This window comes from Echeneis naucrates, chromosome 15 (assembly GCF_900963305.1).
Source record: "Echeneis naucrates chromosome 15, fEcheNa1.1, whole genome shotgun sequence".
Taxonomy (NCBI): Eukaryota; Metazoa; Chordata; class Actinopteri; order Carangiformes; family Echeneidae; genus Echeneis; species Echeneis naucrates.
Genome location: NC_042525.1, coordinates 5,215,609 through 5,239,133, shown reverse-complemented (window position 1 = coordinate 5,239,133; position 23,525 = coordinate 5,215,609). Strand labels below are relative to the sequence as shown.

Sequence of the window (23,525 nt, the reverse complement as noted above, 5' to 3'; positions counted from 1 at the left end):
TTCTCATTGGTCTCCCTATTATTAGTATATTTTGTATACATGTATTGTTTCAACAGAATCTCATAATATTTTTGGCAGTGTTTGCAGAAAACATACATTTCTGAGTGTTAAAGTTTACTGTTGGACTCTTTCAATGTGTGCTCTGTTCAGTATGTTGAGTTTAGGACTAGTGAAATCAAATGTAGGGAATGTTTATTCTGGAATAATTTTGGTGCGATTGAGGGCATGATTATCTTTGAAATCCATATTAGTTTAACAAAACATGAGCTAATTTGCAAAAGGCTCTTGACATACCACTTCTGAGTGGTGGCAAACTTTTTCTGTTTAAAAATTATATTGACACTGAAATCAGTTTCCTTTGATCTTACTTTGTGCGATCTCCTGTTCTCCCTCTTCACTGTGGCACTGCAGCACGGAGGCGGTGACGTTGAATGACTGTCTGCAGCTGTCCTACCTTCCATCCAAGAGGAATCACATGCTACTACTTTATCCCAGAGAGATCCTTATCCTGGACCTGGAGCTCAGCCAGACAGTGGGTGTGGTGGCCATTGAGCGCTCTGGGGTGCCCTTTATTCAGGTGAGCCGCTGCACCTGTGCAGCAAGTTCTGTGTTTCAAGGGTCTCAGTGAAACCGCAGTGCCATGGAGAGACATTTTTTCTAATATTGAAACACAACCTGCAAACTTGCCATTGGCATTCTAGTTGGTCTAGGTGAGACAAATGAGGATATGGCTGTGTGCTGTTGCATTCTTTTTCACTCCCCTCAAATGAGCCCTGTGCACAGTTTCTATTTTTATTGCATTTCTAGAAGCGCCTTACCAAATTCTCTCTTTTTATGGATGATTCTTCCAGGGAGCCAATTCCTCCTGCCGTGAATGATAAATTTTTCTACTTTTCTTCTTCACACCCAGTGCTCACCACATCAAGGTCTGGCGGCAGCACAGCAAGGCCATGCAATCCTTAGTTTCAGTGAAATCCCACCAGCCTTGTCTGATTTCTGCTTTTTACTGTAATCACATTCAGCATCACTCCTGACCTTTAGGTGCCGATTGTCATCTTTCTAATTTGAAATTGATGAATGCTTTGGAGATGTCATCTATAGAGGATTTGCAATGGCTGTGGGGCCAATGATTTAACAGAAATGGCTAATTTCACTCTGTTTACTCTGCTTTCACTCCTAACTCTGCCTGTCCGCCTGTGAATGTCTGCCTTGGTGTTTTCATGGCCATTACATAGAGAAGAGCTCAGAGTTGCCACTGTGGTGGTGGTTCTCTCTTTAAAGGTTCATATTCCTGTGCCTGTATTCACAGGTTGCTGGTTGACATTTTCTGTGTGTGAGAAATTTCGCTCTGGTCTATATTGTATCGTATTTCTATAAAAATCAAGCTCACTTTGCATTCTTACTGATCTTATTTTAAGAAATCTATTCATTGTTAGAGTACAATAGTACAACGCTGAAAGAAGCCTCTGTAGTGGAGGAGTAAGTCATGAAGAGCAGGGGTATAGGGGCATTACTCAGCCACCCTAGCTCTGTCCAGCCAACACCTTTACTAAGTGTTATAAAGTACTTGTCACACAGCCAATTTGCATGACTGATGACACCACTTCAAGAAAATTGAGTGTGGGATCTTCGGTATCCAACGGAAAGCACAAAAATATAGATGCAATAACATCTATACTACACATTTTCAGAAAGAAACATAGGCACATAGACAAACTACACACCTCTACGATCTAATAGAAAATGGATTCCTAAAGTTGAACTGATCAGCATCAACAAGGTGTCAACTCAATGGAAACCTGAAAGGGCTCCCTATTGTGGTATTATTGATTTGTTTTGGACTGTATTTGAAAGTGTAACATTTCTTGTGACTTCATTTGGCTAAATGTGGTTATAGCATTAAATTATGTTCATTTAAAACTTAAGGGCTAAAGTATCTCAGTGAGAGACAGTTGTGTGTGAAAATAGTGATTAAAAAATTAGATGGTACCAATCAAAGAAAGAAGTTTAATGCAGGGATAATTTAGTCTATTTGAAAAACATTAGATATATGTTATAAAATATCAACACTACATAATATAAAAACAGTTGGGAAGCTTTATGATGAACACATGACAACTCTTTCCCTGAAACTCCCCATCTTTAGGTCATTCCCTGTGCCCAGCGGGACGCCCTCTACTGTCTACATGAGAATGGCTGCATCACCCTTCGAGTGTGTCGCTCTACTACTGCTACAGAGGAAGCAGCTGGTATGAAATTTCACCACAGATATGAGCATACATAAGTACAGCTCATGCACACTGCATTCGTTCCCAAACTACTTCGATTCCTGTGCCGTCATCTAGTCATCATCTGTTCAGCCAAATAGCACTGCAGTCAGAGCTTGTGGCTGGTCTCTTTGCTCCAGTGGGCATTTAGCTTCTTATTGTCTCATTTATCTTCGACTTTGTGCTATCGGCCAATGGGAGTCCATTGTCTTATTATATCGGTCTCTTCCTTACTCTTCTTACCATTTCTTGTACTTTGTGTTCATCTTTTTTTCCCATGCAATGTCCATTGTGAGTCTCTCATGTACTCATGTATTCACATAGACCCTTTTCCATTTTTCTTAGCTTGTTAAGCCCTTTCTTACACCTCTCACACTCAGTAATTGATTTCAATGGTCCCTGAAGTGCACTCTCGCAATTCCACTTTTATCTAGTTCTCTTCTCCTTTCTTTCTTTCTAACTGTATTGTTAAAATCTAGTCAAATTTTCTTTTCCTCTTAAAGAAAAAAAAAAAACAAAAAAACAAAAAAACTCCTTCAATTCACATCTTCGCCAATATGCTCCAATGCCCCCCGAGCTTTTTCCTCCCACCATGTTCTGTTCCATTCTCTTGCTCAATGTCACACCTTCTTTATATACCGTCCTACCATATACCTCTTTTATGTTTCTCCTTTTCTCCTTCCATTAGACCCAGAACAGAGTGTCCAGGAGCTCGTCTACGACCTCCGCTCACAGTGTGATGCCATCCGAGTTACCAAAACAGTCCGCCCATATCGCATGGTTATCTGCCCTGTCAACGAAAACAATGCTGGGCTGATGGTCAGCGACGGCAGAGTGATGCTGTGGGAGCTCAAAGCCCATACTGGCAAGGCTGCTGCCAATCCTAGGTATACACTGACACACAGATATGCAAATCATTCTGTCAAGCTACATTACGGTTTTGCAGATGGTGGCTGAAATGGCAGGAAGGAAAGTTTGACTACTTTGTAAGGTGACTTAAACTGACTTTAAAATACATAATCCTCTGACCTAAATTTAGTCTTCTTAGTAACTGGGATATGTCGGTGTGCAGAGGGTTCAGCTCACATTGATGAGCCATGCTTTACTTTGATGGAGCACTCCCTTGCTGTCTAGGAGACACTTCTATATCTCACTCTTAAGTTGGCTCCCTGTCTGAGGCTGAGAGAGGCTTGTCTGCCTGTAAGCAAAGCAGTTTAATTTGGGAAAACAAAAGAAATGTACTGCAGCAAATTAAGGAGAGCTGTCATATTCTTTTTTGTGCTTCTGTGATGAGATGTCTTATTATAGTCTTTAGTTGATATTTCAGACAGACAGACTGCCTATTTCAGGACTGCTCAGACAGTAGCAGTTGTCTTTCACACCACATTACATTGATATTCTAATACTTCATTGTGATAGCCCTAACGTTCTGGTGCACAATGTTCCTTTTCAAATATTAAAACCATGTTTTGGCCCAGGTTTGATACATGGCATACATTATAATTTCCTCTGTGAGATGATGTTTGCCACTGTGCTGAGCATTTACAGATAAATTAAGATATTGAAGATGAGACCCATCACTCGGCTGCACCCATTCAATTGGAGATCAAGCTGTCAGTGTATCAGGCTCCATCAGCTGTCGTGAAAATAATATTCTAGAAATCATCTCTATCTTTTCCAAGTCAGCCGTATCTAATCAATACAAGGAATCATTACATGTCACCACATGTCATCCTCCCCCACTGCTTTCGCTCTCTTGGTCAGTAATATATTAAAAAGTGAATCACGTTCATCACTTGCACAAGCAATATTAATTTATCACTCCCCATTTGCGTGCTTTCAAAAATTGATCTGTGCCTTACTTTCATTTGAGAAAAAAATAATTCAAGAAATATGCTCTCTCCCCCACTCTCAGTTCGGGGCTATCGCCTCTCTACTCTCCTGTGTCATTTTGTGGAGCACCATTGGGTCCGAACCAGAAAAGGATTCAAGATCTCTGCCTCAACAGCATGATAGGTACGATTATACACACCACCGTCAGCACCATCTGCAACACCACAAAAAAAAAGTCACATACATTCCAGCAGCTTTTTCCTCTCCAGTAGAAAAAATGACTTGCATTTTGAGGGAAAATATAAAAACTCAATAATGAAGGAGAAGAAGTTGTGTTTGGGTGCATCAAGCCTTCTTATTTCTTTTATTGTACCTCTGAGAGTTGCAGGAACCTCAGCGCTCTCCCTCCCTTCCTGCTTTAATGTGGTGCTGCTGATGATTTCTTTTCTATGCATGACACAGACCAGTGTTATCTCCCAAGCCGATCGTCTTCGGTCCCATGTGTGCTTGGTCATCCCTGTCTTTCACTTGTATCTCTACGATCTCATCCTTTTTGCTTGTGATTCTCATCTGCCTCTCCCTCTCTCAAGTCTTTTCCATTCACCCTGCTTCTCTCCTCCATGTTGATTTAGAAAGAAGCTGTCGATCAAAAGAAGAACGTGGGTAAAAAAAAATCTAATCAAATGCAGGATTCTTTTTATTCTTCCTTTTTTTTTTGTTTTTTGTTTTTGCTATCTTTGCCACTTATATTCCGGCAAAGTCAAACTGCCAGTGCCTTGGGGAAGTGAAGAGCTGGCACTGGTAGTTATGTTGGCATGGTAGTGGGGGTTGGGGAGTGGATGGGATCTCTCTCTTACACACACACACACACAATCATACACAAAAACAAACACACACAGAGAATGCAGCCAGCTACTGTCTGCAGCAATAGGTCTGCCTGACAATTGCTGACTAAAGCTCTTGAGGGAATGTAACTGGTGTGCAGGATGCTAACTTTATCTGAAAAGCGAGCATGTTGTTAAAGCCTGATGCTGATTAGCTCACATAAGAAGGGCATCAGCCCAGAAAAGGCAAGAGCTGCCACCTGCAAAGCTGTATGAGCCTTTATTTCATATTTTCAATTGCTGCATATGGCAATCTCTTGTATCTATGGTTTGTTTTTACTGATGCATTGGCTTGTTGAGAATTTCATCCGCAGCTCATTTAATTATATCTTCAAGCTGTTATGATGCTAATTTACATAGACATTCAATTTCCAATGTAAAGAAGGCTATTATTTTGCATGAAATATAAGAAAATTGAATTTTCAGCCAGTGCCAATTATAACATCAAGGTTGATGCACACTCAAATGGTGTCCCATAGCCCTGCAGCAAATGCACAACAGGAGATGATTGCCTGTTTAGTACTTATAAAATTTAGTCATTACCAGACTGATTGTGAGTATTGAAAAGAGTATCAAAACCCAAGCTTCAGTAAAAATACAATGTGTACAGGTATTTCAAACTACTAAAGAACCTGGGGCCCTTTTTATGTGAATGGCATCATTAAGTTCAGTAACTGCCTGATATTAGAAATTTAATGAAACCAACCACATAGATTTAACTGGATGAAACTTTCTGTAAAATATAAGACTGCGCTTTTATTGACTGAACTTACCACATCATTAAAACTTGAAAGCTGACGATAATGAAACAAACCGTGCTGGTTGTTTTGTGCTGACTCTAGCTGCAGTCACACTGAGCTTTTCCAGCCCGACGAAAGAATGGCATTTGAGAAGAGCATCAAGTTTAAAGTTTTATTCTTAAGAATGCTAATGAGTTCTGCTACAAATATGTATCTAAAATTTAAATTTACATTTCTCTCTCTTTGCCAGAAAAAAGATTAAGATGATTCCCCCATGTTTTGGCTTATGCTTTTGTTAGAGTCATGACACTGGGCTGCAGAACTCAATGAAGGATGAGTCACACCTGCATGGAATTAGGACACCATATTTGTCTCATGTTTATGCAGCCTCATCTGGAGTTACAGCAGAAGCTCCTCTGTTATGCTTCTAAATAGTTGATGTTGTTGCTGTCAGTTCTTTTGCTTCAGTTGGTAGTTTCTTAATATCTGTCTCTTTGTTTAATTTTCTCTGATGTCTTTCTTCAGTGTAACACGATTGTTTTTTTTTTTTTGCTCCCTTGAAACTGTAAAATGAATTTTTACAAACAGTAAAAGTATTTATTTAGTATTTATTGGCATGGACAAATAAACTGCCAGTGGTTTCAATTAAATGTTTCCCTGACTAAACATATTATTAAATTAGATACAGTTATATCAACACAAAAGCATGCCATCTACTAACTAGTTGTAATATTTATTTATTGAACATTGAATGGCCAAGGTCAAGAGGCAAGAAAAATCTGTAAAAATTGTTAGCAATTCTTCTGATGCTATATTCATTGTTGACTTTACCTGCTGCATCACTGAGGCTGCAAAGGAAAAATTAGGTTTGATAATGTCCACCTCAAAATATTCCATGCATTGGTTTTATCTCCAGGCCAGACTTTGATTGCTGGTGAGGCGCCCCCTCCATCATCCAACCAGCAAGAGGTCCAGTTAAAGTTCCTGCTGACTGGCCTTCTGTCCGGACTGCCGCTGCCACCGTTCGCCATCCGTATGTGCCCACCACTTACCACCAAAAACATCAACCACTACCAGCCCCTGCTGGGAGTAGGTACGTAATGATGCAGCACTGACACATATGTGCATACACACACACACAAAACCTACAAAACTCACAGAGCAGCAAGCCACTCTGACCGGGAGGGTTTAGACAAAGTAACTGTTGCTTCAGAGTCAGACTAGTGTGTTTTTAGATGTAGTTTCTGTGTTTTGAAAAATCTGGGAGTCATATTTGCACTTTCATCTACTATGTTGATTTGTTTCATCATTATTTGTTGCTGTTTCAGATAAAAAAAAGTTGCATCAGTGTTTCACTTCAAAGTCAAACAAATGACAGATGAGACGGTTTTGTGTTTTCGTGTTGTTTTCCCTGTCACTGTCAGGCTAACAAATAGTTTTACTGAGTGTTAGTAAACACTTGCTAAATACTCTTGGTGCTGAGTTGAATAAATGGCTGACAGAGTTCTAAAAATAATGAAAATTCTGAATATACGTATAGATGAAAACAGAGTTAACTCTGGATAAACATCTTGTGAAACACTTGTCTAGCTTTATTTATCTGCAGTTCGTTTGTCTGCAATTATAACAAACAACAACATGGTTGGAGTTGTGTCTCAGCCAAATGAGGGCTGTCCATTAGCTCTCTTTGGTAAGCCGGCAATGTCTAATTTTTGGTTCAATTTGATCTATTATTGCGTCCTATGATGAAACTAACTAGCGCAGCAGTACAGCATTGGATGATCTTTCAACATTCCACATTAGCATGTTTATGACTTTTACATGAATATTCACATTCATGAGATTTTTCTAAAATGCCGCTTACAATTTAAGCACACATCAAACATGGAAATTGTTGTAGATGTTTAAATGAGTTCAGTCTGATATCAGTTATATAGTTAATTGGAACCCGTCATAACTTAAACATTTTTACTTTGAATATTTGATTTGGATTGAGTTTTGATTGAATATTGTTTATATTGTATGAAGCTGTGGATGCTTTTAAAAAAAATATGTTTTGGAAAAGTTGTTATAAACATAAAAAGATTATTCATTCATTCATTCACATATACACCTTTTACCTTCTTAGTAAAGTAGAATGCAAGAATGGACATTGCATGGTCCGAATTGTATACAAAACCAATGCATACATTGTGCAGCAGCTGAACAGTGTAAAACTGGAAAAATACAGCCTGATGTATCTGGATTTCTGTTTAGGAATATGGTAAGGCCAGAATGTTCCTCATCACTATGAATCCACAGACCCAAAGTGCCTTCCATCAGCCGGACTGGGCTGATTGTAGTGGTGTAATATTCTGGGCAATTTTTTCTTGGCACATTTTGCATCCCTTAATCCAACCAGTCGATGTTTGAATACCACGGCCTATCTGAGAATTGCAGCTGACCACCCCTTAATCGTCGCAATTTGCCACCTTCTGTTGGGTTCTTCCAGCATGAAAGGCATTGTGACCACGTCAAAAAGCAAAAACCATTTGATACTGGTTTCATCATGACAGGTCTGTCTGCTTAAGTGGTTTCCTCAGCACAAGATCTGGATTCATGAAAACACCTTTTGGATGTGGTACAAAGGGGGATTGGCAGCACAAATGTGGAGCTGACTAATCTGCAGAAATGATGTGATTCTATCATGTCACTATGGGCCAGTACATGAAAGAAATGCTTCCTTGCAATTATACTGTGAGGAATTTGATTTTCCAGATTATGTTAGTAAATCTCACTTTTCATACATCAGATATTTACTAAGGCTCATAACAGCAGCTAAGCAATGAATGCATGTTATGTTTTTGATTTGGCGGCCATAGTTAACAAACTGAATGTTAGTTACTAGGCAGAATATTCTACCTGAACACACACAAGTGTCTTCTGGGCTTTTTCATCAACACTAACTTGAACCCCGTCCTACCAACTCTCGTCAGAGGTCCACTCTCATTTTTTTTCAAGAGACAACCAAATAAGAACACTCATCTCAAAGGTGAAAGTCCTCTTTGTCTCATTGACTAAATGTATTTTGTCTCCTGGGATGTCATTCATCGTCATCATCTATGACATTTGGATATTGAACAGAAAAGGCTTGTCTGGTTTGATTTATGAACTGATGCAGAAGAGTGACGAGAGCACAAAACATTCCTGTGAGTGAGAAATGCTTCAGAGGGCAAAAGGTTGAATGATTATTCAGCTGTACTATGCATTTAAATTGGTTTGCATGTCCAGATTCATTATCAATGTGTGTCAGACATATTAAGTACTGCGAATGGAATAAAAGAGCAACATCGGTTCACCATGAAACAGGAAATTAACAGCTACTGATATGAACGCAAACATTAAGTCATGCAGGGTTTTACCCCAGAACAACTGCAACATGATCAGATCAGTCATTTATATGATATCCCTAAGGGACCTGTCAGAGTGAAATACTTTTTCAGAACTTCCAGCCCAGTGATTACTGATATTACTCAAAGCAGGTATCAATTTATATTTGACTTAAAATATGCTTCTTATTATGTATTTTGCAGTCCATTTAATGTGCACTTCTTTTGAATGACTTTACAAAATCTCTCTGATACTCTCGCTGAACCCTCTTGCTGTGGTTGAAATTTTGTTCTATACAAATCATTGCTGTGGATATGTTTGTTTTTTTTTTTCCCCCCTTTCTTCTTCTTTGGAATATGACTGTGTGGTCTCTGCAAATGAGGCAAAAGGCATAGACTTAAATCTGCAAAATCAAATAGCCACTGTTATTACTCCCCCCAGACAGCTGTAAGGCAAAAAGAGGGAGAGAGGCAGTGAATGTTTGGATTTATTTGTTTTGCATCAGCATAGCAATTTTGTTCAGCGGCTGTTCCCTTATCCTCATCACAGTAATGATGCATTAAATTATGCAAGTCTCACTATGAATGGAAAATTAAGAGAAGAATTTTTATTTTTTTTTATCTAATGTGCCTCTGTATTTGTTGGTCTGTCCGTTGCTTTATGCGCTCAAACATGTGGATTTATGTATGTCTATGTGAGTGTGCACACTCCTGCCTGTACTCCAAATTCAATTTAAGGCCCCTGACACAGCAAACCGTCACTTTAGCTGTGAAGCTGATAAATAGACTATGCTCTGCCCCCTGTCGTAGCCCATATAAATTAATCATACCTCACAGATACATGCCTTCTATAGACCCACAGACAAGCAGATTAATAACACTTACAACCTACGCTGTTCCAACCATTTTCACCATGTGTCTTAAGTCTCTCTGATATGTGTATCATGTCCTCAATGGTGCTAAAAAGATATCTTAAATTTGTTCTCAAGGGCCCATAAGAATTGTTGTTTCGACAGAGACTTTGCGTTATGTTTCCATTCTAGTGGGTGACTGCAGTCGATGTAGCAGGCGCACATCATGCCGCAGATGGTGCAAGGCTGACTTGTCACAGCAGTCCCCAGCGGCTTTCTGAATCTAAAACTGGAACAGGCCGATTGAGTTTTCTCTGCACATCATTTGTCAAGTAGCCATCTTGCAGAGTCAAGTTGTTAAACAGTCTCTAGCTACATTATTGAAATGTGGCTTTAGTTCCCCTTCTTGGGAGCTTGCCTGAGGACTGGACGACTCCTCGGAGATTGAAGTGGGGGATTCACTCTCTGCTGAACAGTGAAGGAAGGGTATGTCCAGGCAATTCAAAAGATGAGCTATGTTTAATTAAAATAGCATTTTCTGTGTACTATTAACAGCAAAAATCATATATTATCACTTGAGTATAAGATGAGTCACAATTACATCAGTTTGTCATATTTGAAGTCTTGAAATTTGTTCCTTTGTGTCGCTGCCATTCTTTAGAGACAGAATGCATTCTTTGGTTACAGTTGGGACTGTCACTGCCTCAGTAATGATGCTCAGGATGACACTATGACAGTTGTTCTGGCAGGTGCTGGCATCTGTCGGCTTTCTTGTTTACCATGACCTAGAGAATACAACTCATCAGTAAATCCAGAGCGATCTATGGATGAGCCCTTGGCAGTTACAACACTGTCTCTGCCTTCTGCTTCTGTTCAAGTCTGCTTTCGATTTCTACCAAATGTGCAGCTATTAATGATGGCCTGTTGAACCTCTATGATGCAACACCAGTCAGAGGCACAGCTGAGGAAAACCAGGTTTTTACACTGCACACTAGGTGAAAATAAAGCAGCAGATGAGCTCACTGCTGGTGCTGTGAAAATAGTGAGGCTTGAAATTGCCATCCAAAGTTTCAGACAGAGGAGGCAAAACATAATATGTCTGTTCTCTCAATTTTTGTCTTCGATTTTTTTCTCTCATTTCAGGCTGTCTTGCTCGTAACCTCCAACAAAGAGGTTGCACAAGCTTAGTAGCCATCCTAGCAACCCTAGAAGCACCTCTGTTGGATTTCTTGTCAGCTGTACTGACAACAGCTGTAATCTGTATGAGCCCCGACAGCTCTGTTAGTGACAGATACAAGACCTGGATGATCTGTATTGGGGGGTGGCAATCTTTTACTATCTTCACGATTCGATTCAGAACGATTTGATTCATAATGATATTTCACAATTTCACAATTCACATTTGTTGAGTTTTAATCATTTATCCATTCTTAGATGGTATTTTTGCCTAAAAGCAATATCACATAAAAGGAACATATCTGTCAGGAAAAGGCTCCGGGGGGGTCACTAATAATGCACACCCCCCTACCCATGAATGAATGAATGAATGAATGAATGTCTTGAATGACTTGAGCATAGTGGGTGTGGTTCAATTCCCAGTGGGGGAACCTGAACATGTCCAGTTAGATTGATGTTAATGTACCTGGTGACCTGAGCAGCATGGTGGTATAGTGATTAATGCTGTCACCCTGCAATAAGAAGGGCACGGTTTGATTCCTGGTGTGAATTGATTAATTGACGAGTAATGGACAGGGCTACAGCAAGGAACAACGACCCCAGCTCCTAGACCAGAGACAGGACCTCCCCAGAGACTAGAGTAGATGAGACGAGAGACTGAGGGGGGGGGGGGGAACAAATATGGGAAAAAATTTTACGGAATTAATAAAAAGAATAAAGAATAAAACTGATTTCCCAGGACTCTGGGTAAAAACCAAAATGAGTCCAAATCTTTGCCTTCTTTGCTCTTTCCTCCATTCCGACAGTTTCCTCCTTGTTTTGGTGCTTACCACGCATGCAGATTTTTCTAAACTGATTTGGGGATATTTTAAATCGATTCGAATCGTAGTAAATGAGAATTGTAGTTCTTACATGAATCAATTTTTTTTGGGCTCACCCCTAATCTGTACACAAACACCAGCAAACCATCATCCATCTCTCAGCACTTGAAGGTGGCACCCCAGATTTATGATTTACTAACTCCTTGCTAAGTAGCTATTCTGTGCTGCTGTTGTTTGCATATGTGAAATGGTACAGCTTTAATGATGCTGGATGCTGCAAAGTCTGGGAACTAAGATAAAAACAGCTACTGAAGCATGCACGTCAAAAAGAAAAACAATTATCAGATGGGCTGCTACTCATTCTCAGCTCGAAATACTCAGCTCCAATTTTTGGGCATATTTCAAATATCCGCTTCAGTGTGGGAAAGAAATCCATTCAAAAAGCCTCTCCCCTCAACTCTCAGGTCATACAAAGTAACGTTATCTTATTGATCTTCTTCACAACGTTTAAAGGCAACAGCTCAAGAAACCCACTTTCTCTCTGCCAGATTCCTGGCCGAGACGTTCTTCATTGCCTACCAACTATCAGCTACACAGGGAGCAGAAGGTGAAGACACACACGTAAACCCACAGATGCCCAAGTGGCACTGACTTTGGCCACCTCCAGATGTTGTGTCAGCTTGTGGTTGTCATGCTTTATCCCAGTGCAGAATGAGCAGTCCTTTGACTGGGGACATCAGCCCAGTTCCATTACACTTAGGATAATTGTAAAACCGAATGTACTGCTGCACCTGCCGGTGTTAATTGCAGAAATAAAAAGAAATCCCCTAAACCTTGTTAACACTTTCCAAACATCATGAAAATGGACTTTAGATTTGCTTTCACATCTGCTGTGGAGTTGTTTTCACCGTACTCCTGAATCGAGTAATTCTTTTAATTGCTGGGTCTTTCAGCTTCATTGCTTATGTTAGAACCTCAACTCTTCTGTGCTCTACAGCTGCTCGTTTTTCCCAAAACCTAACCTATAGAAATCTATAAAACCATTAAAACAAAAAAATGCTACTCTTAGATATACTTAAAAAAGAGGAAGGAAAATTGAGCTTGTGTGTGCATCAGATGTTAGAATCGTTCAAAATTTCATTTTGATGCTTCAGATGAGCTTCTTGGCACAAATTAGTTTTGACTAAATTTTAACCAGGCATACAAACTTTCTCTGCAAAAGTTTAAAAAAAGTTGTCAATTGAGATTCCTAGCTTGAAGTTGCATAGTTGGAAACTTTCCCCAGGTAAGTACACATTAGAAATAACTTCAAAGTGTATTTTTTCTTGCGTTTTTGTGTTACAGTAGCAGCAAATGTGGGGAAAAAAAGTCACTTTGTCAGACTTCCTCAGTATTTCTGATCACAGTATCAAATGTCATCAGCAGTATTTAATCAGATGAAGTTTGGGGAGAGATGGAGCAGATGAAACAGCACAATGTTCTCAGGCTGTGAGCTGGGTGACAGGGTTTGATATGCTGCTTCTATCCACACCTACTGTCAGGGTGTCAGGGAACACACAGGGTTGTCACACTGACGCACCATCTCTCTGATCCTGCTGGAAGCAGATCAGTAACTGTACGGCTCGTGGCCTCTTCTCCGCCTGTTTCCGTCGGTGCCACCTTCCTCATGCTGTACACTCTCTTTTCTTTCCCAGGCACCAGTAATGGGTCCATACTCATCTATAATCTGACCAGTGGTCTTCTTCATAAAGAACTCAGTGTCCACTCTTGTGAAGTCAGGTAAGATTTTTTTTTTTTTTTTTTAAGCTTGTCGATCTGTGCCATTATTCTCCACAGCATTGTTGTGAATATTGTATCTCAGCATTCGATGTTTGTATGTCAATAATTGTCACTGTCAATCACTGGTGAAATATCTGTAAAATTGCATTTCAGATGAATCTCAGTGACTTGAAGCAGACTGATTTTCTTTTAATTGATTTTAGCCTCATTAGAGTTTGGGAAGTGCAGTTGGCACTTGCATAATAAGAATGACATGCCAACTCTTAATGTTAAAGAGAAAAGAGAGCAGTCCCAAGCTCTCTTTATGGGACGTTTATTGAAATGTCCTTTGAAAAGGGTATTCATCAGCTGAGTCTTATTCTTGACTTAAATAATAATGTAAGCACCACAAGAAGAAAATGGAAAAACATCCAAGCAGATGTGAGATAGCAGTTAAATATAAAGTGTAGACAATCTCTATTTAGAACAGCAAGATAGAACTACTATAAATTTTATATGCAAATGAAATCCTGAAATCCACATACCAAAATTCTTCATGTTGCTCAGAGGTGGTCTGTGATGCACTCCAGTGACAGTAAAAGAAAAATCCTCGCACCACTATGTGATAACGTCAGAGTTTTATTTTTTTTTTAAAGGAAATGACCAACAAAGCACATAGTTTTGTGAGGAGCTAACGAAAATATATGCAGAGCTGCCTAGGTGCATTTATCCTGGCACTTGCCTGAATGCTGAGTTTGTTTGCTTAAGTGTGGGTGAATGCAGAGGAGGCTTAAATGCACTCGAAAAATGGGACCAGCTTTGCAAACCGTGCAAATCAATTCATCACAACAACCCAATAAATAGTATTACAAGACCTACATTTTGCTCTGCATGGATGTGCATTTGGGGTTGAGAGAAGACTGTGTGTTTGATCAGTGATGCCCAGTTTTGCATGTGAAACCCAAGCAGCTGATGTAACACTGTTGTATTTGCCCAATCAACACTAAGAAATACACAGCAAGTTCAGAATTAATTTGGAAGAAATTACCTGTCATTGATCTCCATCGAGACAACAACATGACTTTTAGATTTTGTTTACCAAGCTCAGTTTACACTATATTCAGATTTCTCACAGTATAAATTGTGACTTGCCAAATGTAGCTGTTACTGATAACATTACTGTCAGTCTGTGGCATTGTGCCTGCTGGCTCACTGGAATACCTAAGCAGAGCAGGGACATCATTAATGCTATTAGTTAGACCTGTGTTTTTCCTGCTATGACACGTCGTAATATCTGCTGTGGGGAGGATGTATTGATTTGTCAGTGAAAGGCTTTCTGTATGTAAATATAATCTTCCCTTGTCTCTCAAAATAAATGACTTCATGGTGGAAATCAAGGCAAATATTCAGGCTTCTCGGGTCATTTTCTTTTAAGCCCTGAACGCTTCACCTTTCCCCTCAATCAAAGAAGCTAATTAGTGAACCTATCAGTCATATGTCAAATGGGCCATTCAGTACAGCATGCTATATTAGGAATATTATCCTCCTTTCACAATAAAGGATTTGAGCATGAAATATAAAACTAAAAGTCAGAATAGCAGAAAAATAAAGAACAGATCAGTGACAAGACTATGAATACTTTTAAAACCTAGTTAGTTAAGCAACCTAAGCTTGCAAATTTCAGTTTGGCACCAATTGAGATATTCTGCTCAATAATCACTTTAATGCATCGCCAATATTTATATGCCACGACCTTCTGCATAAACAGCCCAGCTTATCTGCTTATTCATTTTTAAGTATTTGTGTTGCTTGCTTTCTTTTGTCAGTTTGCATTAGCAATTGTGACAATGGGGGAAAAAAAAATCTTAATTTTCAAGAAAAGGTGACAAAAGGTGGTGCTACACCAGGTATAACTGGGAGGAAACAGTTCATTGTTTGTAATTCCCTGTGGCAATATGTGCACTCTGAAAACGCAATTAAAAAGCAGGCAGTTAATTCAATTTTATTTTGTCTTATTCAAAATCCAATTAAATGTGATTAATTTGTTTTTCAGAACTTTGTGATTGGTTGCGCAACGTCTCATATGGATTTATATTTATGAAAGATGCCATTCAGTATTTTAGCATATTTAGTATCTGCTTTGGCGTATAAAATCGATATCAATAAAACATTTGAGATGTGTGTTCAAATTAAGAAAAGATGGATCCAATCAAGAGAGATTGTATTGATGTGCAGTGACTTAAATCTTGCTTTGTGTCACTGAAGTTTTGTCATACATTAAATCACTTTGCCATGCTGTGCTTCTGCTCAGTGTACTGGTTAATTACTGTGCATGAGTTGGGCCACAGTGACACAGAATACAATCAGAACACTGCACCACTCTCTGAAGTCCCCACAATGCAACAGCCAAGCATCAGGCTGCGCTCCATTGGTTAGCATTCTCAAATGAGCAACAAAACTATTTCACTGGGATTATTTAAACACGAGATTAAATCAATTAATGCTGTGAGGAGATTGATTGGGAGCAGACACCATTCTCTCAAACAAAGAGTTAGACTTTCTTTAATGAGAGAAGCTGGAATCCACAAATGCAAAACTTCAACAAACTTTAATGAGCTCTGCAGCACAGGCATGAGTTACTTAAAATTTCTCTAGCTACCTCTGCTTGTGGGTGTATGTGTGGATTAAAATGAGTGAATAGACAATGGATTTCTCTGCCATGGTTCTGGTGTCTCAGTGGATTTGCGATGCAGTCAGGACACACAGCAGCATCATCTGTCTGACATGTCTCACTCAATACTACTGCACTTTGTTCACACACGTAGCATATCATATTTAACACATGCATGCTGTTTAGTTGCTTGGCGGTTTGACCTATTAGCATCTCTTGAGTTTTTTAATATGAACGCATCAAAAGAAGGACACAAAAATTATAGAGTTAAAAAAATAAAATGAGTCATATAAAGCAATTACGTGTGAAAAAACTAAACCAGATATTCATATCTAAGTAGAGTCATCAGATTCTTGCTTTCGTCTCAATTAGATTTTCTCCCTTTATGTGCAGACACATGAACAGTGCTGCTCTTATTTCCAGCACAGTGATGTACAACATTAAGCTGTGTGTTATTTGTGGTGTCAAGAGCAGGAGTGCTTTTGGAAATGAGCCCGGCGGCCGTTGCCCGAGCACAGCCATGCCAGAGGAGGCCTGGCTACTTAGCATCTCATTTACATTTAGTAGGGAAATGAACTAATTAATCATGTGGCTATTTACCATGTCATTACAGTTTAGTTTGTGCTCCCAGAGCTTTGTAAAAAAGTATCTCATGCTTGCTGGTTTGATGTGTTTTGAATCTTTCTCTACCTTCCTAGTTGAAGTAGGCGAATATTTGACACCTACCCTTCAAATATTAACAATATTATTTATATTGTATAATATTAGTTTAACCAGAACCTGTGTGTATGTGTGTGTCCTGCAGGGGGATTGAATGGGTGAGTCTCACCAGTTTCCTGTCTTTTGCCACTTCTTCCCCCAACAACATGGGACTCGTTCGAAATGAACTGCAGCATGTGGACCTGCTTACTGGTGAGAGGCTCTCACATACACGTTATTAACGCTACCTGAGGCTACTAACCGGTACTTTGTTCTTCAGTTTTTATACTTCTCTCAGGTTCCTGCAGCCTCAACAACAAAGAAAATAGATACTTCAGTCCCCAACTTCATTTAGTTATCGGTCTTTTTGTGTCAGTGCGGTTCTCGAAGAGACTTTTCTTTTTCTCCCCCAGGGGTTATAGACTCTTCCAAATTAAGGTCCAAACTAAGCAGTGTGAGTGTACCACCAAGGGATGTCTAGCTCTGACAATAAGATCCAATCATGAGTTCCTGCAGGGTGAGACACTCCTTGCCTGAGTCCATTGATGGGTTTATAGAATTTTTTGCACCTGCAGTTAAGTGTCACTTTCTCTTCCAGGATTTGGAAATATACAGTGTTATGTTGTTTTTTTTGACACTAAGAATTGTGCATATATAAATAATATAGAACTTTAAATATACAAGTGACTATAATGGTTCAGTCATAGAGTCTTTATCTCCAATTCAGGAGCATGGTGATGGTGAGTCACTTCTTCAATGACTCACCTAAGCACCAGTCATCAAAGTTAACAGTCTGCTGCAATAGCTTTAGTTACAGACTCAGGGACGTTCCAGTATACTTTACACTTTGTTTCTTTTTTCCTTGCAAGTTCAAACGAGTGCAAGTGACTGAGATCCTCTTAGCTGCCCTTGGCTGCAAGTGTAGTTGCTGATAGTGCAGATAGATAGATAGATATAGATACAGCTTGGGCCACTACATTTTGGGAAATGCTCTTCTGTGGCCAAAAAGAAAATATCAATTTTAATTACATTTTCTTGTTTTCACTACAGAAATTCAGGATGCCTGGAAAAACAGGTTTAGCCTTGTGTGGCACCAAGATGACCAAGCAGAAAAAGCCAACTACTAAAATGTCTTATTTACAGGTTTGCAAATTTTAGCTGCATGAAGAAATTAAGACTTGATTAATTGGTATTTAGCAAGCTTTTAATGCTGTGTGATCAATCAGTACATATTCTATATAACCTCTGAGTTACAGATTATTCCATTGTCTTAGATTTTGTGTAATGTTTTTGTTAATGGGTAAATGTTAATTATACTTTTCAAAAATTAAATTGCTCCCACACCTTGACCTTGACTTGAACCACATTCAGAAAGACTGAAGGCAGATTTGCACAGTTTTGTTTGTGTTACTTAATTTTATGCTTCTTTGTTTTATTTATTCAAGGAAAGTGAAAATGTTTTTGCATAAACAAGTCCTCAAATAAAACAGCTCAAAAGTTCTGCACCAGAAGATAGCTCTAAGACTAATCCACTAAAGCAGACACCTTATGCCCCTTACAGCAGGAGCATTTTCTGATAAGATTTGAGAAGCTTGGATGGGAAATCATATTCCTCGCTTGCTTTATTTAACTGTGGGGATGTCTCGTTACTGCAGCAGTAACAGCAGCTGCTCTGAATGGGCATATTCTGTATTTAGGGAAAAAAAAAAAAATTATGTTCTGCAATAACCGGACTGATTCAGTGTCGAGATGTGGTAGCAAGTTTGCATAGCCGCAAGTATAGTATAAATATGTATTATATGCACAGGTGATAATTACCCATTATTTATACATGCATAATTATGGCTGGTGTCATCAGGGCAGCACTCTGAGGGATCTGTACAATAATTAGCTGCAGTAAGTGATGAGCCTGAAGTTCTAACACTGCCATGTTGGGAGAAAGCAAATCCTCAAATCAAGAAATTGGATACATATATTTTAATCTCTAATGCTATATTTGCTGCAGCACAAAGTGTATTCTAGATCCTGAGACATGTATGCATTTGTTTGTGTGTTTTGTAAATCCACATTTTACACGTGATTACAACCTGTAGGCTGCTGATTTGAAGAGTTGGAAAACATAATTGACACTTTGTAATCAGGACACAGAACCCCTCCCACTGTGTGTCACTGTGGAAAAACAATAGAAAAATAGAGTGGGGCTGCATTTGCATTGAGTAATCTCGTCAAAGTTCCTTACACCATATGCTTAGCTATTTTATGCCTCCTAGTGCATGCCAACTGTCATCTCAAATAAACTGTTTGAGGTCACTACCACCCCCCCCACACACACACACCCCGAAAATACCACAGGCTGCTCTCTCGCTTGTGCAGGAAGACAGGCCACCGTCCTAAGTGTCCTCCACAAAATGAGATCAGCACTTTCTTAAGTAAACATGATGCGATGCGCCTCAAGGGCACTCTTGTTTTGTTTAAATGGGCACTTTGACACTCTGAATAATGTCAACTTTGTTGGATGAAAAGCAGGCAGCATGAGTGAGTTGTCGGCAGTTTGCATTATCCGTTCTGGTGAAAGAGATTAAAACCTGGATGCCCCAGAATTTAAGTGAAATGAGATGAATCAGTCTTTTCAGAGGTGTAAAGAAAGATCCCACGTTCTGCCTTCGATCATCACATTCTCTCTTTTACCCTCACTCTGTTCCTCCCTGTGTCTGCTGTGTTTTCCAGGCAGATGCTTTGCATTCAGAGGAGAGCGAGGAAACGATGAGCCACCCATTGAGATGATTAAAGTGTCTCACCTAAAGTGAGTTTTCTGCTCTCTCCACTACCAACAAAACCAAATATAAAATGTATCGCCCTGTCTCTTTAACCCATTCTCAAACTCTTAAATACCATCTGTACCTTTATTTAAGAAATATACGCCTGCACAGAGCCTCTCACCTTTTCTGCCTTTGGCTGAATCTGTCTGTATTTCCATCCAATGCAAGTACTATAGCCACTCCTGATAATCTATCTGGAGTGAATATAGTTGTTTTTTTTACCCTGGGGAGTCTTGTTTTTATTTTTATGATTTATTTTCATACCTACGCTGGGAATTCAAATGAAACTCTGCTACAGAAAAAACAGAGGTCCAAAATTAATTGGGCTGTTTATTTATTAGTCCCCTAAAAACCCTCATATATTCAGGTTGTGCAGTGTTTCGGATCATTACTTTCCTTGCCAAGCGGTTATCATTGCTGCATCTTTTAATGGACTGTGATATTTAAAAAATTAAAGAGCATGCATTAATAGTCATCACACATTTTAGAGATAAGAAACCACACACAAGCATATCAGCTAGCAGATGACTTTGTAAACTCACTAGCTCTTGATGTATTGGACAGTAAATTCAACCTTCTTTTCAATGTTGGCAAAGTCAAGCTGTCCTGGAAGGTCTGAGCCTTGTGCATGCGTTAAGAATACGATTTGGTGAACAGTCTACAGTATAATCCTGGAAAGTTGTGCCTCTGATTCTTCTGCCTATATGATGTGACAACTGAAATTAGCATTTTAACTGTACTACTAATAGCAGAGAGTGCTTCCTCCCCAAGAGTGACACAAGTAGGCTGCTGGGGAGGTGATCAAAATAGGTGTCAATATACAAGCTGTGACCTCGAAAACATTATACGCAAACAAGCTGCTTCAGCATTGCAGATAAATTATGTATTGCTTAGCTAAAGCAGTCTTCAGCAAACTGAAACTGAAGCGCTGCAACTGATCATGATGAAAAAAAAAAATTTATAATTACTAGACAGAGCAACAACACATTTTCCTACGTAATGTTTTATTTCAACCAGGAAAGTTGCCACACATCAGTTTCAAAATAACAAATACCTACGGGTTGTAGTTTGAGGGAGCGACCAGGCTACATGTTTTAACACACTACAGTTTGCAGGGGAAGTGCCTAGTGGTGTAGTATTTTTGCACCGTTAAACAATATTGTTGCTCTGTAGCAGTATTTGCCCTTGAATTATTGTGCAATTATTATTTAGGACAGGTTGGGGTCAGATAATTGGCCAAGTTTTTGGCTAGAGTGTTAATGATTCAAACTAACTTATGGTCATAAGTCTGAAAATATGATTCCAATGTGCCAGAAAATAGGGGTTCATGCTGGCTTTTTATTTCTCAGAGTAATTAGTGGTGCACTGCATATGGCAGAGATGGTTAACCACAACGCAGGTATATTTCTCACAAAAACTCATTGCTGGTCTTGTTGGGCTCCTGTGGGAAGGTGAAGTCATTAATTAATCAAAAACTTTGTACAATAGGAACACAAAAAAAGACCCATGAGCAGGTGCATGTGAATTTATTTACTATTAATGTGTTCTATTGGTGATATAATACATTGCTGACTAGGACAAAGCTATATGACTACAAGATATGTAATAAAGGGATTCTGGCATAGTTTACGCTCTGAGATTGAATGTGTGTGATTGCTATGTCTATCCTTAGACAGTACCTGGTGGTGGTGTTCAGAGACAAACCGCTGGAGCTCTGGGACATCAGGACAGGGACACTTCTCCGGGAGATGGCTAAGAACTTCCCCACTGTTACAGCACTGGTACTAAAAATCTACATACCAAAAAAAAAACAAAAAAACAACTTGCATTATAAATTAATCCCACCTCTGCATGTTTGAACATCTTCAGTTTACATATTTACTTTAAACAAAACCCAAGGTGAGCATTGTTGACTCTTCCCTGAGCAAATAGTTTTTTGACCCCTACTGTTCTTGTGTTTGTGGGGACCATTTGAGAGATTAGTCTGCATTTTTCCCCAAGCTCAGCAAAGAAGAGTAGCTTCATTAGGCTGCTGAAATGCTCATAAAAAGAGAGTTATGCTGGGCAAACTTAACAGTGGAGCTGTAAAATCTTCCACAGTGCGAATAAAAGTGCCAGTTACCTTAATAATACATGCCTCCCTCCCCCAACCCCATATTGCTGTCTCATTTCCATATTGATTACAACCTCAAGTTAAACAGACTGCATCCACAATGCTCCAGCAGTTAGACAGCCTGGCTTGGGGAAAGAGCTCTCCTGTGTGCCTTAGTTTCATTTATGGAAGCATCTACTGTCCATACAAATCACTTCTTTTTTTTTTTCTTCTGTCCCCATGTGCTTTTTGCTGCCGTCTTTGCTGCACTTTTTACTGGTATTGACATTAACAGGGACATGTAGAACTGATATATTGGTACTGTTAATCATATGATGGTGATGATGATAATATTACGATGGGTTTAGTGTTTCTTGTTTTCACTATCCGTTAAATATAATTGCTATTTTCGTGCACTTTCAGTTTCAGGCTCTCTCCACCTCACAAATTTTTGAGTCTAATTCAATTGCCAAAAAAAGCGAGAAATACCACAATAAACAAAGTTGAAGATATATTTGACTAATACCATTATGATTATTTGGATTACTTACCAAATTGTCCAAATCTGGAATGTAACCTTTGTTAATTCTTCCGGGTGTGACAATTGGGCGCTGAAAATCAGATATTGTGACAGCCTGAGGTGTTATCACTATATTAACACTTTTTTGTGTGTGTGTGTGAACAGGAGTGGTCCCCATCCCACAACTTGAAGAGTCTAAAGAAGAAGCAAATGGCAGCAAGGGAGGCCATGGCTCGGCAGACAGTGTCAGACGCCGAGCAGAGCAGCGTCGAATCGTCAGTCATTAGGTCAGCAGCATAAAGCTTGAGACTTTTTTTCCTGGTTTTGAAATGAGTCTACAGCGTGAACAATTTGACTTAAATTAAAAGTGACACAGCAATTTATTACATATTTTTCCTTCTAAATGAAATTCATTTTAAGAATTCTGGTCACTTTTTAATTAGTTTTCCCCCCATTCTCTCTCACAACAAGTAGTCCAAGTGTGACGGCTGATGTATAATGTGGATATGTTGTTTTAATGAAATTGTAATTTAAATTTTTTTAAATTACCAGAGCTTGTCAGGGTATAGCTACCCCTGTTTGGGAATTACCAACCTAAAGAACTGCAAAAGGCCTGAGAGGCTGAGTTCATCTGAGGGCATTGTCTCTCTGTGTGATTTCTCCACAACAGTCTCCTTCAGGATGCAGAGAGCAAGTCAGAGACCAGCCAGGCCATCTCTGCCAGGGAGCATTTTGTATTCACTGACACAGATGGGCAGGTCTACCACATCACTGTGGAGGGCAACACAGTCAAGGATGGTGCACGAATCCCCCCTGATGTGAGTCCAGAGACGATGCATCTCTTTTTTTTTTTTTTTTAAATCTCTCGTTACTTCATGTTCTCCTGAACTACCTCAGTGTTTTCCACACCGATCCTGCTTCATAACTCTCTATTCTCTATTCAGTTTTTTGTTAATCCTTTCTGTACGCTCTTTTCTATACCACCATGCCTTTCCTGTCAGTATCTTTACCTTCAGGTTTCTTCTC

The 23,525-nt window shown here is 39.3% G+C and overlaps 1 protein-coding gene across 3 annotated transcripts in view; it reads left to right on the top strand.

Moving 5' to 3' along the window:
• wdr11 (WD repeat domain 11) overlaps positions 1 to 23,525 on the top strand; it is a 100,210-nt gene that overhangs the window by 7,025 nt on the left and 69,660 nt on the right. For 2 of the 3 annotated variants that reach the window (XM_029520506.1, XM_029520503.1), the window contains exons 6-16: positions 412 to 577; positions 2,147 to 2,249; positions 2,956 to 3,154; positions 4,183 to 4,283; positions 6,641 to 6,817; positions 13,635 to 13,719; positions 17,175 to 17,281; positions 19,796 to 19,871; positions 21,560 to 21,668; positions 22,665 to 22,786; positions 23,170 to 23,317. In XM_029520506.1, coding sequence (XP_029376366.1) covers positions 412 to 577; positions 2,147 to 2,249; positions 2,956 to 3,154; positions 4,183 to 4,283; positions 6,641 to 6,817; positions 13,635 to 13,719; positions 17,175 to 17,281; positions 19,796 to 19,871; positions 21,560 to 21,668; positions 22,665 to 22,786; positions 23,170 to 23,317 — 1,393 coding nt within the window. The remainder of the gene's footprint in view (positions 1 to 411; positions 578 to 2,146; positions 2,250 to 2,955; positions 3,155 to 4,182; positions 4,284 to 6,640; positions 6,818 to 13,634; positions 13,720 to 17,174; positions 17,282 to 19,795; positions 19,872 to 21,559; positions 21,669 to 22,664; positions 22,787 to 23,169; positions 23,318 to 23,525) is intronic. The other variant, XM_029520505.1, reaches the window with a different exon arrangement.